General features: G+C 48.2%; 1 protein-coding gene across 3 annotated transcripts; it reads right to left on the bottom strand.

Annotated features, from left to right (window-relative positions):
- Positions 1-2,053: 2,053 nt before the first annotated feature.
- sh2b1 (SH2B adaptor protein 1) lies at positions 2,054-12,338 on the bottom strand. 3 transcript variants are annotated; one of them, XM_044050180.1, is made up of 11 exons: positions 12,061-12,338; positions 10,970-11,045; positions 9,053-10,827; positions 8,338-8,439; positions 7,490-7,581; positions 7,332-7,414; positions 6,975-7,130; positions 5,146-5,357; positions 3,966-4,140; positions 2,476-2,598; positions 2,054-2,180 (listed from the first exon to the last, which is right to left on the bottom strand). In XM_044050180.1, the coding sequence occupies exons 1-10, from the start codon at positions 12,085-12,087 to the stop codon at positions 2,504-2,506; spliced, it is 2,793 nt and encodes a 930-aa protein (XP_043906115.1). In that variant the 5' UTR covers positions 12,088-12,338; the 3' UTR covers positions 2,054-2,180; positions 2,476-2,503. The 3 variants fall into 3 exon arrangements, with proteins under 3 accessions (XP_043906115.1, XP_043906114.1, XP_043906117.1); XM_044050179.1 differs by having other exon boundaries at positions 2,508-2,598; positions 12,061-12,337; XM_044050182.1 differs by lacking the exon at positions 12,061-12,338 and adding an exon at positions 11,172-11,248 and having other exon boundaries at positions 2,508-2,598; positions 9,053-11,045.
- Between the last annotated feature and the right edge of the window lie 6 nt (positions 12,339-12,344).

Here is a 12,344-nt window from a genome sequence, read left to right as displayed (position 1 = left end):
TGGTCAGAGTCGTCACGGCATGACGTCAAAGCAACAATGTCCAACTGTAGATCAAAGTTAAAAAGACATTTAGCGAAGCAAATGAGTCTCACTGACTCCGCCCACTTTGGGGAGGAGCTAAGAAGCAATGGAAAACCAGAAAAAAAACACGTAGGGTGGAGCAGAGCGAGAAGTGCGTTATGGAAAAGCAGACAGCGAGCGAGGCTGAGGTAAGTGTTTCCTGTCGTTCTGATCAATAATCAATAAATCAGTCGACTAAAGTTGATGGAAAGGTGAAAACAGATTTAAACAAAAGTGTTTCTTCTCCACGTTTGATTTAAAGGTCCAGTGTGTTGCTGTTCACTCCGACGCTCAGGTTACCGTGGAAACACAAGATGGGGGCCTGCGTAAGGCGAGGCCCTCACTGACAGACGGTACTGAGTTCCCTTCTGTCGTGTGTCACAGTAACTCAGTGGTTTGAGGTTTAAACGCAGATTAAAAAAACAAAACAAAAAAAACATGTTAACGATGCAGCAAATATCTCAATTGTAAATAGACTAAAACAAACCACAAGGTATTTTATTCTATTTCTGCCCCCTAAATGTTACACACTGGACCTTTAATGTTTCAGATTAGCTTGTCTGTGAGGGGATTAAATGGGGAAAGACATTTTTTTCCTTTTAATTTAAATAATCTGTTGGCCTGAGAGGGTTCACATCCAGTGACAAAATGGCTGCCAGCAGGGATGAGGGAAAACCACCAATCTAATCTACGTCACATGGTCACGTCTTTATGTCACTGTGAGTGACACACACACACACACACTGCTGCCTCCATCACTAAGATCAATTGTCTTATTTTGTCACTTCAGTGTTTGAAATCCTCAGTGACACAAAGTGACCACACGAGGCAGCAGAGGCGCAGCAGCTGAAACCACTGGTTTTCTCTCTGGGCTTTGGTGCGGGAGAGTGAGTGGTTTACGGACGTCTGTCTCACAGTGAGATAAAGACATGAACGTGGTCTTAAAGATCCCGCACACTTAAATAGGGTCCGCACCTTGGTTGACATCAAACTCGAGGACTGAATGTGCCGACGCAGAAGACGACGTCCACGTCCACGCTCTGCACCCGGACGAGTGATCATCGTCAGGGTCTTGGTCACGTTTGTCTCTGGTGAGATGGAGATCATCACGTGGTCATTTCCTCGCCCTCACTGAACTTTACTCGCTCATTGATCTCATGTCAGCGGCAGAGAGCGGCGGGAACCCTGCTGAGACTGACGTAGACGTTTGTTGAGTTTTCTTGGCTCTCCGCTGGAAGGCCACTGAGAGTGAGTCTGTCAGCTTCTCAGCAGCAGGGGGCGCTCACAGCCACAGTTTACAAACTTTTAAACATCGTCAGTGTGATTGAGTTTAGTGTTTTGTGGGTTTTTTGGACTTCGGTTGTCGTGATCTGTCCACTGTTGAGGTATCATCACAAGGAAAGATTTAAATACAATGATTGAAATGAAATGTATCACCGTGTTAGTGTCACTCTCACCCGTCTGCTCTCTCTCTCTCTTCACTTTAGTGTTAGTACTCTTCCTCTTCCTTCTCCAAATTTCTAACAAAATTAAAATACTGGTAATGAATGGCTATGATGTACGCTGCTTCATCCAACCTCACTATTGCGCGCCACACACACACACACACACACACACACACACACACACACACACACCTCCCTCCCTCCCCTACTCTCCCCTCCCCTCCTGCTCTCCAGGTCTTCATTAGAAGAAGGAGTACTGGTTATCGATGGCTCGGGGCGCTCTCACTCCGTCCCTCTCTTCCCCCTCCACAGCTTCTAGTTGACGTAGAGGAGTGTCCCTGTCTCTCTCCTCCCAGTCCTCCACTCCTCCTCCACTGCCACTTGCACTACTTCCTCCTCCTCCACCTCCACTTGCTGCTGCTGTCACTGCCACCACAGGTGTTGTTGTTGCTGCTCCTCCTGCTGCTGCTGCTCCTCCTGCTGCTGCTGCTGCTGCTGCTGCTGCTGCTGGTCCCCCTCCTGCTGCTCCCCCTCCTCCTCCTCCTCCACCTCCACCACCTCCTCCTCCTGCCAGCTCCACTTCACTCCCTCTCTCCAGTGGTGGTGTTGGAGGTGGCGGCCGGCCTGGGGGCAACGGAGGAGGCTGAGGAGGGCTACGGGGTCTGCTGCTCAAGTCTGTGAGGAAAGATATGATAGAGAAGGAGGGAAGAAAGAAAAGGAGGAGGACGGTGTAAGTAAAGGAAAGCAGGAAAAGGTGGTGGGGGGGGTTTGGGGGTGAAAGGTCAAAAGTGTAAGAAGTGAAGTGACAGCACATTCGGAGAAGAGAGGGATGAGAGGCGGGAGAAAAAAAGAGAAAATGAGCTGCAAGTTAGGGGGAGGAGTCTGCTGTCATGGAGTCCACGGGGTCATGGAGGCAACACGCGCACAAGCATGCACGCACGCGCACGCACGCACACACACACACACGCACCCTCTCTTTCTGCCGAGTCTGGTCTCACTTACACACAGTCAGAGATGGGTGTAGATGGAGAGTCAGGATGGCGCGTGGTGATGACATCACAGACTGTAGGCCGACTGCCTGCCCTGTCCCGGCCTGCAGGGGGATGAGCCAACGGACACGACAATCAACAACAACAAAGTGGTCAGAAAAACAACGGGCGCAATGACACAGATGGAAAATGTTTTGGCAACACATGGTCACATGGTCCACGCTAAAACACAACATCGCAGTTTCTGTTTGTCTACACTAACATCGCAGTTTTCTAAACAGATGTCTAAGTTTCTGTTTGTCTACACTAACATCGCAGTTTCTGTTTGTCTACACTAACATCGCAGTTTTCTAAACAGATGTCTAAGTTTCTGTTTGTCTACACTACATCGCAGTTTCTACACTAACCACGCAGTTTCTGTTTGTCTACACTAACATCGCTGTTTTCTAAACAGACGTCTAAGTTTCTGTTTGTCTACACTCACATTGCAGTTTTCTACACTAACATCGCAGTTTTCTGAACAGACGTCTAAGTTTATGTTTGTCTACACTAACATCGCAGTTTTCTAAACTAAGTCTTAGTTTCTGTTTGTCTACACTAACATCTCAGTTTTCTAAACAGATGTCTAAGTTTCTGTTTGTCTACACTAACATTGCAGTTTTCTACACTAACATTGCAGTTTCTGTTTGTCTACACTAACATCGCAGTTTTCTAAACTAAGTGTTAGTTTCTGTTTGTCTACACTAACAACGCAGTTTTCTAAACTAAGTGTTAGTTTCTGTTTGTCTACACTAACATCGCAGTTTTCTAAACAGACGTCTAAGTCTCTGTTTGTCTATACTAACATTGCAGTTTTTTTAAACAGTCATCTAACTTTCTGTTTGTCTACACTAACATCGCAGTTTTCTAAACTAAGTGTTAGTTTCTGTTTGTCTACACTAACATCGCAGTTTTCTAAACAGACGTCTAAATCTCTGTTTGTCTATACTAACATTGCAGTTTTTTAAACAGTCATCTAACTTTCTGTTTGTCTACACTAACATCGCAGTTTTCTGAACAGATGTTTAGTTTCTGTTTGTCTACACTAACAGTTTTCTACACCAACATCGCAGTTTTCTACACTAACATCGCAGTTTTCTAAACAGACGCCTAAGTTTTTGTCTACACTAACATCGCAGTTTCTGTTTGTCTACACTAACATGGCAGTTTTCTACACTAACATCGGAGTTTCTGTTTGTCTACAATAACATCGCAGTTTTCTAAACAGACGTCTAAGTTTCTGTTTGTCTACACTAACATCGCAGTTTGAAATGTGGATAACTGTTGAGTCATGTGGATGTGACACGTGACCATAGCAATAGGGGGAGTTTTAAAAATGAAGCATGCTGTAGTGGACATACACATGTGCCGTGTCATAGAAACATCCTGTCTGACCAGTGGGGGCGCTGTCAGAGAGGTGGGACACTCATACCTGGCTGGCGAACGGCGTTGGCACCCACAAAGCTGACGAGTGTGACGTCAGAGGCACCGCCGGACTCCAGGGGGATTGGATGCACCCGGAAGTGCTCCAACATGTCAAAGATGGACTGGAACCAGAGGTGCTGGACCCGACACTGGCCGTCCTCATTGAGAGAGAGACGGAGGTGCTGAAAGCCAAGAGACAGGTCTTGATGCAGAGGTCAAAAGTCAAACTAAAAGATCAACAAAGGCCACCGTTTCCTCTCTCTAAGACCAATGCTGCATCCACATGCTCCTGTAAACCACTCACTCTCCCACACCAAGGCAGGGACACAGTTGTTGGTCCTCTGCTGCCTCGTGTGATCACTTTGTGTCAATAAGGTCAATCTGAATGTAGAACTTTCTAGCAGGCAAAGCTAATTATCTTTCATTCTATTTATAATTGGTATCAAAGCACCGTTGCTTTTAAGGTGCCTTTAAGATGCATTGTCAAAGCCATTTTTTGTTAACCTTCGTATGTGCCTTTGTAAATCTAACTATCATCAGAACCTGTACGACTTGTCGGTTTTACAACCAAACTAACTCTAGCTGGTAGCTAACTAAGTAACTACTAACTGTCTAACTAATGGACTGCTGTCTAACTACTAACTGATTGCTGTCTAACTGCTGTTTAACTGTCTATGTGGAAGACAGTCGAATTGTACCAGCCGTACTTGTTCTGGTTACCCTTTCCAGAAGGAAGTATTGAGCTGAAAGGATCAGCCAGTAAACATCTGGACACTGATCAAAGGATTTCAAACACAGAATTTCACTAAATGTCATATCTGAACTTAGTGACAGAGGCAGCAGTGGATCAACAACTCCTGTGTGCTGTGATGTTAAAATCACTGGTTTTCTCTATGGACTTTGGTGTGGGAGAGTGAGTGGTTTACAAACTTTCTTGACATAAAGACGTAAAACATGTTCTCAAGATATTGCAGACTTTATGAACTGAGGTTTTTGTAAAGTGGCTAAAATCTGTTCCCGGCAGACTGAGCCTCATAGGCTGCGTCTCAGCAGCAGAGGGCGCTCACAGCACTGCACACTTGTGGTCTGAGTGGACCTAGAAAAACACACTGAAGTGGCTGAGAAACTGTAGACGATCAGTATGAGCAGTGTTTGATTTTGCTGTCTGTCCTCTGTCCCAGACTCACCTTGGCCTTGCCCTGGAAATTGAAGGTCAGGACATATTCTCCGCGCCGTGTCTCACTCTGGCGGACGAGAAAGACGCCATGACTCGCGGGACCTCCGGCCAACACCAGCTGAGCGGCTTTGAGGCGGGACAGAGTGCCATGAAACCACTGACACTCACTGAGAGGGTGCTCCACCACCTCCACAGACGTGACCTCGGAGAACAAGAAGGACCCTGAAGGACACGTCACATAGATCTTTTTTTTATTTGTTTATTGATTTCCATTTAAACGGCATAATATTAATAAAGTGATTTAAGTGGACATCAGCTAATAGACACTTTCGAGAGCTACGTCACAGAACTACGCGTGCGCAATTTGGGGTCAGAAAACACACTCATACCATTAACTTGTCCAACAGTCCAACACATGAGATGCCTACCTGTAGCATAGTTGGCTGTGAAAATAGAACCAGCAATGGTGTCAAGTTCTTCAGAACCCCTACAGGATCTCAGACTGGGGAGATGCTACTGCAGTCACAGAGGCTCATGTTTGTAGCGCTCACTTCATTTCATGGAACTTCTCATTTTATCAGCTCTTTCTGTTAGATTACGATGAAAAGCCTGTGTCAGTGCACAAATGTATATGAAACCTACGCTGCCTAAAGTCATCTTGTGGTCTTGGACGTAGCTAGCTTGTAGTTTCAAGTTATACAAGTAAACTGAGTCCTTGTAAGACTTGTATGTGCATAGACTTTCTCGCATGTCCAGTTGAGGTTTATCTGTGAGGTAAGAGTGAACAGCTGACCACTTATTAAGGTTAATTTATTAAGGTATTGTTCGCGGTTCGCATATTCAGCATTATTCGGAGGACCGTGGACATACATGCTATTCGCTTACCTGTTGTGACGTTTTCTGACCCCAAACTGCGCACGCATTCTCACTAGACAGAGATCATCACGTCATCATTTTCTCTCTTTCTTAATTAGATTCGCTCGTTGTTCTGCTCGGAATCTCACGTGCGGGAGAGAGAGAGAGAGAGAGAGAGAGAGAGAGAGAGAGAGAGGTGATGGACAGTGTCCATAACACGGCGAAGAACTATGTCTCGACGTTTGTCCTGTGTAGTACTAAGGCACTTTTCCACCACACCGTCCGGGCACGCCTCACCTCGGCACAGCGTGGCTCAACTCTATGTGGTTTGGTCTGGTTATCTATGACTTCATAGTTCCTCCCCAAAGTGGGCGGAGTCATCATATCACAGCTGTGGTGACGTGGTTTTCTCAAACACAAACGAGTGGCTTGTAAAGCAGTTGTTTTGGATGAAAGTGAATCATCAGTCCTTCAGTCACTGAACTGAAATACCAGTGAACGTGGTCACGATCTGTAAATCCTCATTTGTTAAATGTTTTCAGGATTTCTAGGTCTTTTTAACTTTGATCTACAGTTGAACATTGTCGCTTTGACGTCATGCTCATGACTCTTCAGTGACGACACTCTCTGACCAATCAGAGGCCGGCAGTCTGATGACGTCACATGTTAGTATGGGCTCAGCTGAACGTCGTCAGGTTCTATTGTTGATGGAGGAGAAAGGAAAACCGAGTCACCTCATGCCGGGACCGTGTGGTGGAAAAGCATCACGTCTCCGTACATCAAGCAACGCAGGGCATGAAACAGGAGGCGGCGTCATATCAACAAAATTCAAGCACTTTCAATGACCCATGTCATTTCAAGGTTCAGTGGCACAAACTTCCAAGGACTGTGAAACCTGAGGAGCTCAGGACACAAACACTACAGCTTTAACCACGTTCACTGAGACACCGGACAGGTGGTGCATTTGTCTCGTCTGGTTCTCACCTGTGGCGTCTGGCGTCTCGGCAAAAGGTGTGCCCAGACTGGCTCCGCCCCCCCCAAGGATCCGGCCGTCTGGTTCGTCGAGTGGGGCTCGAGGTGGCAGCTCCGGTGGGAGAGGATCGGTCAGAGGTGAGGACCCCGCGATTCCTCCGTAACACACTGACACAGACAGACTTTTAATTATATCACACATTTCCAAAGTCATCGTTACACACCGAGCCTCCGTTACATTTAAGTAGAAAACAAACAAATCAGTGTTTGTGAACATTATCTCATTGTGAACTGATATAGTCAGGTTTGAACTGAATTAAAGGAGGAAGGAAAACTGACTCTTCTTTGCCTTCATAATGACACATGTACCTTGTGAAAGACGGTCGACCATCTCAGGTGTTCCACTGATGTCCAGTGGCCCCACACACACACCTTCAGCATCGTCCTGCTCACTGTGACAGAAGCAGACAGATTGACATGCTGACGACAGACGGCAGAGGACAATAAAAGCCTCCCACGCTCGTTACCTGAGACAGATGCCGTTCCTGATGTCGCTGAGCCAGGCTCTCATCTGAACAGCGTCGCGTGTCTCGATCACATACTGCGCCGACGATTCCAGCTGATTAAAGACGCAGAGGAAAAGTCATGATGTCTGCACTGACACGTCAAAGCAAAAACTTCTCCAACACAAAACGCAGCTCATACACCAAAGCCCAGATCGCGTATTTCCACCGCCTCGCCTCGCCTCGCCTCAAGTCACTAGTCACTTGTTTGTGTGTGTGTCATGTATAAAACAAAGCTGAGTAGGTACTTTTTATTGTAATGGAGATGCAAACTAAACTGTGCTGAGGCGAGCCAGTGGAAAAACACCCACAGAGAACAGCAGTGATTTTAGCTGGCGAGGACACGGGAGCTGCTGGTCCTCTGCTGCCTCGCGTGGTCACTTTGTGAACAAAGCATTTCAAACAGTGAAGTGACAAAAGAAGACATTTGAACTTAGTGATGGAGGCAGCAGTGGATTAACAACTCCTGTGTGCATGATGTTAAAATCACTGATTGTCTCTATGGGTTCGTCTTGGTCACAGTGAGATAAAGACATGAACATGTGACGTAGACATCGTAGACTTAAACTGACGTAGATATCAATACACAAGTCTATCATCAAGTGGCTAAAATCAGTTTCTGGTAGCGTCTCCGCTGACAGACGAGTTCTCGCTACTTAAATCTCTACATTGGTGTTTTACAAGACTTCATGAGCTGGTCTCGTCATGAGACAGCAGACATCAACAGTTGCCAGTGGAGGTTTTGCTTCACTTGAACGTGCACAAGAGAGTGAAGACCAAAAACACAGAGGTTCACGGGGGGGCGGGGCTACCTGCAGCAGGAAGGTGTTCTCCTTGTCGGGAACCTCCAGCGCCGTGGTGCTCCTCACGTCCACAATGGAGCAGCACGGGACAGTGAGCCGCGGCTTTGATGACTGAGGAGACACATCAGGCAATAATCAATGATATTATTAAACTGCTTTGTTCATGATTTAAAAACAAAGATAAACTGAAAATGCATAAGAAAAGAATAAGAATGAGAGTAGGGAACGTTCTAATGGTTAAATCAAAGGAGAACCAGTAATAGTTCTTACTGGTTATTAATAGAGAGAGACAGTGGTGATGTCTCCACAATTGTCCTGCATCAGCCTCGTCGCGCGTGCATCAAGTAACACAGGGCATAAAACAGTCGTAACAAACAAGGGAGATGTTTACCTAAACATTCAAGGGCCTCGAAAAAAATCTAATTCGAAAAAATTCTTGCACAAACGACATTTTCAAGGGCGACTTTTTTTTTTCAAATGTACAAACTTTTAAGGATCGTCAGGACCCATGGAAAGCCTCTTTGAGGTCCTTGAAAGTTTGGAAGTGAATTTAGAAAAAGATTCATGGCCCTTGAAAACTTTTGAAAATCAACCTAAAAAGACATGGGTCATTGAGGAAATTTACCAAAATATCAACTTCTTTCTTGCACAAAATGTACATATCGCAACACACTTTTCCGATCATGGCCTCTACTGCTCGTGATCTCTGTCGGGAAACACTTACTTTGGGCGGGATGAAGAATTCCAGGTAGTATTCCTCTCCCCGCTCGCCGCCCTCTCTGTCTCTCTCTCTGAGGACCAGGCGACATTTAAGCCAGCGGCCTCCTCTCCAGGGAACGTTCCCTCCACTGGCCAGAGGTGGCGCTGAACCCGCCTGAGCCGCCGCAGACGAAGTCGAGGCAGCGTTGTTACTGTCCGTGCTGTGATGCAGCAGACCGAACGAGAAGCCGGAGAAGCCGTGGCTCCCGCTTAATTCGTCGTTGGACGAGCTCACGCTCACCCCTCCCTCCCGCACCAGCCGGCCCACCTTCCTAGGAGGTCCCATGGCGGTGGCGGCGGCAGCGGCACTGCTTGGGGGCAGCGTGGAGGCAGTGGAGTGAGCGCCAGCGGAGGTGGGGGTGAGGAGAGGGGGAGGGGATCTCGTCAGTCTGAGCTTCTCCAGACGATGGCTCCACTTCTCCTTCTCGCCGCCTTCGCCGTTGCTCCGCCGTCGATCGCGTGCGGCCTCGGACAGAGAGAGAGAGGTGGCGCTGCTTGAAGAAGAGGGGGGCAGAGAGGAGGAGGAGGAGTGGGGGAGGGACAGGGGCATGGACAGGGAGACGGGCATTGAGGAGGTGGGTGTGGGAGGCTGCGTACCAGAGTTCCTCTTGGAGGCTGAGACCAGACTGGCGTCTTGTACGCCCATGGTGTAGCTGTAGCTGGAGGGCAGCTGGCTCTGGGCGGAGTCACTGGAGGAGCTTCGCCAGTGCAGGATTCCCCGCACGCTTCCCCGAACACTGCGACCCACACTCCGCAGTGAAAAGCGCTTCTTCAGTTTGTTTTTGGAGGATGAGGTGGGCGTGCTGCTGTCTTTGGAGTCCGGCGGAGGTGTGACAGAGGAAGAGGAGGGCGGGATCTGAGCGGCGTGAGAGGGGTCAGCACTGTCCACCTCTGCAGACTCGGTTTCCCGCTCTTCCGTGTCAACGTCCTCCCCGACAGACGATGCACCGAGCCAGCTGTCCTCCTCTTCCTCAACCGGCGCTTCCCCGTTGCCGGGGGCAAGCACCGGCCCTCTCTCTTCACGCCTCCCGTTGTTCCCTCCCACTGAGGAGCAACATGATGACGAGGAGGACGGGGGCAGTACTTGCCCATGGGCGTAGGAATCTTGAAACCTGTCACTGCCGCGGTTCTCCAACACCAGCCGTGTCGGTGCAGGCTTACATAAAGTCCGCATCACGTTACTCGAGGGACAGGGGAGGACAGCACCCCCACTCGCTGACAGGGGGGAGACTGCTTCCTCTTCCAGTGAAGTTGCATCTGACTGGGGAGCCCAGCTCGCCATTTCCTCCCTCCCAGAGGCACAGCTCGGCAAGAGCGCCCCCTCCAGTTCACTCTGGAAGTGACGAACAAAGCGGTCGGTAAAGCGGCGGCAGAAGGCGGCGGCTGAGTCGGGGGAGTAGTGCGGGTTCTCCTGGAGAAAAGCCCGGAAATGACGAGCAAAGTCGCCGGCGGCAACGCGGGCATGGAGCTCACAGAATTCGGTCCAGCTAAGGCAGGGCGAGGGGGAGGGGGTGGGCGTGTCCGAGAGGGACGAGGGGTGGGCCTGTGAGGGGGGGCTAACCAGAGGAGGGAGGGGCGGCGGCCGGGGGGACAGCGGCAGCAAAGAGGGAGATGGCGGAGATGGGGAGGGCGAGGGCGAAGGGGGCAACGGGGAGGAGTTTGCCACCCGTGGGCTGGGCGGGGTCAAAAGAGAGCCGTTCATCCTCCTGAAAGGGCGGCGGTGCTGGCGCACCTGGCGCTCTATGAGTTCACAGAGGGCAAACACACAAACATCGGTCGAATAATTTACAAATGAGTGTATATGTTCAAAAGATGTAACCAGAGAACAACTTTCTCTGATTCTACATCATTCACGCAGTTTTACACGGTAAAGAGAAATCACCAGCTTCAGCCTGAGGAGGAGGAGGAGAGATGCTCACGCATCGTTCATCAGAGATCCAGAGAAGTGAGGCCACATCCTGTAAGAAAACACAGACACACACCTTCAACCTCAGCTGCGCGCGCACACACACGCCATCCCAAACTTACAGCTATGGATGTTAAAGGAATAGTTCATAGTTTTGGAAGTGTAGTTGAATACTTACATCGAGGGCTGTGATGATTACTCGAATAATCTTTTACCCAAGCTTCTATGATTTTTCAGTTTCTTAAATGTGAATATTTTCTACTTTCTGTCATTTTTCAGCTTCTTAAATGTGAATATAATATAATTTTGGTTTGTAGACAAAAACAAGACATTTCAGAACATCAACACACTATTGTCTAATATTTTTGGACAATTTCTTTGTATTTTACAAAGAAATTTAAGAAGCTGAAAAATGACATGGTGGTTTACACACAAACAATTACCCAAATCTAAATCGATTAATAATCAGTTAATTGAATCACAGTTGCAGTCCCACATGACATATTCCTCAGATCTCAGAATTCTCTGTATTCTGACAGTTGCAGTCCTACGTGACAAACATACATTAAACAGCGTGTCTCAGAATCACTGTATCATCCTCATCCTCATCTTAGCATCGTTCTCGTGGACTAAACTGCAGTGTAGTCGTGGACAGCCTCGGTACAAACACACTTCCACCCGAATAAAACCACGAGAACGACAGAAACAAAAGAATGAGACTGTGAAGCTTGTGAGTGACAATAACGTGAAGAACGAACGGGAGAAGCCGTTTCGTGACTGTTTGCAGAAGGAACGACGCTAACCGTTAGCGTGCTAGCGGTAGTTAGCTGTCAATCACACCGACCCCGTCTGTCTCTCTGCCTGTCTGTCTCACTGCCTGTCTGTCCGTCTGCCTGTTGTCCCCGTGTCCGTGTGTCTCCTCACCTGCGGCTCAGGTGGGAAAAAACACGGAATCAACAGACAAGGAGGGAGCGTTAACCGTTAGCCACTTAGCTCGCTATTAATAATCCAGCTAGCTAGCTATCAATATTTGCTCCGGAAACGCGTGCCGCGTTTTATTCGTGTACCTCTGAATCACAGTCGCGCGCGTCCATGGAGCTGTGACGTGTTCCATCTTCATCTCGCAGCGGGACGACCGTTTTCCTCAAATCTTTTTCTCGATTCTTGTTGTTGTTGTTGTTGTTGTTGTTGCTAAATATGAATGTTGCTGTGTCTCGCCTGCCTGAACCCTGTTCTTCTCGTACTGGCTGCTGCTCCTCCTCCTCTTCTCGCGATAGTTGGGGGGTGTTAATTCGGCAAATTAAATACCTTTATTCAGAATCAGAATCCAAAAACCTCATGAATTCTGACT

This window comes from Solea senegalensis, linkage group LG19 (genome assembly GCF_019176455.1).
Source record: "Solea senegalensis isolate Sse05_10M linkage group LG19, IFAPA_SoseM_1, whole genome shotgun sequence".
NCBI classification, from domain to species: Eukaryota; Metazoa; Chordata; class Actinopteri; order Pleuronectiformes; family Soleidae; genus Solea; species Solea senegalensis.
The sequence above is the reverse complement of the archived record's forward strand: the minus strand, read 5'-3'. Positions and strand labels throughout refer to the sequence as shown.

Bases quoted from the DNA above. Each gene is read 5' to 3' on its own strand.
- sh2b1 (XM_044050179.1), bottom strand. From the start codon at position 12,087: ATGGACGCGCGCGACTGTGATTCAGAG. The intron at 7,415-7,489 runs GTAACGAGCGTG...CTTCTGTCACAG, and splicing joins AGGAACGGCATCTGTCTCAG to TGAGCAGGACGATGCTGAAG. The intron at 5,358-6,974 runs GTGAGAACCAGA...CGTGTCCTTCAG, and splicing joins CGAGACGCCAGACGCCACAG to GGTCCTTCTTGTTCTCCGAG.